The sequence below is a fragment of the Oncorhynchus nerka genome, unplaced genomic scaffold (assembly GCF_034236695.1).
Source record: "Oncorhynchus nerka isolate Pitt River unplaced genomic scaffold, Oner_Uvic_2.0 unplaced_scaffold_3886, whole genome shotgun sequence".
In the NCBI taxonomy this organism is placed as follows: Eukaryota; Metazoa; Chordata; class Actinopteri; order Salmoniformes; family Salmonidae; genus Oncorhynchus; species Oncorhynchus nerka.
In genome coordinates this window covers 5,001-5,728 of record NW_027037411.1, presented here as the reverse complement: position 1 = coordinate 5,728, position 728 = coordinate 5,001, and the positions used below count along the sequence as shown (strand labels likewise).

The following is a 728-nucleotide window of genomic DNA, read 5'->3' as shown; positions in this document are numbered from 1 at the left end:
GACTCCATAAGAGATTCATTCTAGACAGTTCACAATATAAAGACTCCATAAGAGATTCATTCTAGACAGTTCACAATACAAAGACTCCATAAGAGAGTCATTCTAGACAGTTCACAATATAAAGACTCCATAAGAGATTCATTCTAGACAGTTCACAATATAAAGACTCCATAAGAGAGTCATTCTAGACAGTTCACAATATAAAGACTCCATAAGAGAGTCATTCTAGACAGTTCACAATATAAAGACTCCATAAGAGAGTCATTCTAGACAGTTCACAATATAAAGACTCCATAAGAGATTCATTCTAGACAGTTCACAATATAAAGACTCTGTATCAAAAGGTGAAATGCGGCGATAATAAATGAAACCAAAGCAGTTTACTGAACTCAATCTGCCGAGACAACTCCTTAAAGCGCTTAGCGAGATCAAGATGGACACGACATGCATCTGATATTTTTCATTTTGCTACAGACAGTTGGCTTTGCTGCTTAGTTCAGTGTCCTCTTCAGATATGGTCTGTTTCCATGCATCTCACATGGAAGATGATTGGATTTAGATGCCCTGAAACAGAACACAAAAACACTACACATTAGTGTTGCTGGAACAATCCAACAGTTATTTCACCCATGACTGAGTTGCATGATCTAATACCTACTCAGGCCTTTAAATGGCGTACAACTCCATGAGGTACTCTTTAGGAACGATGCCAACAGACCCCTTCATCT

The 728-nt window shown here is 37.9% G+C and overlaps 1 protein-coding gene across 4 annotated transcripts in view; it reads right to left on the bottom strand.

Moving 5' to 3' along the window:
* Nucleotides 1-361: 361 nt before the first annotated feature.
* LOC135566639 (uncharacterized) overlaps nt 362-728 on the bottom strand; it is a 1,376-nt gene continuing 1,009 nt past the window's right edge. The window contains exons 1-2 of one of the 4 annotated variants that reach the window (XM_065014307.1): nt 655-728; nt 362-585 (exon numbers count right to left, since the gene is read on the bottom strand). The exon at nt 655-728 is cut by the window's right edge and continues 1,009 nt beyond it. In XM_065014307.1, coding sequence (XP_064870379.1) covers nt 723-728 — 6 coding nt within the window. In that variant the 3' untranslated portion in view covers nt 362-585; nt 655-722. The remainder of the gene's footprint in view (nt 586-654) is intronic. The other 3 variants (XM_065014308.1, XM_065014306.1, XM_065014305.1) reach the window with 3 other exon arrangements.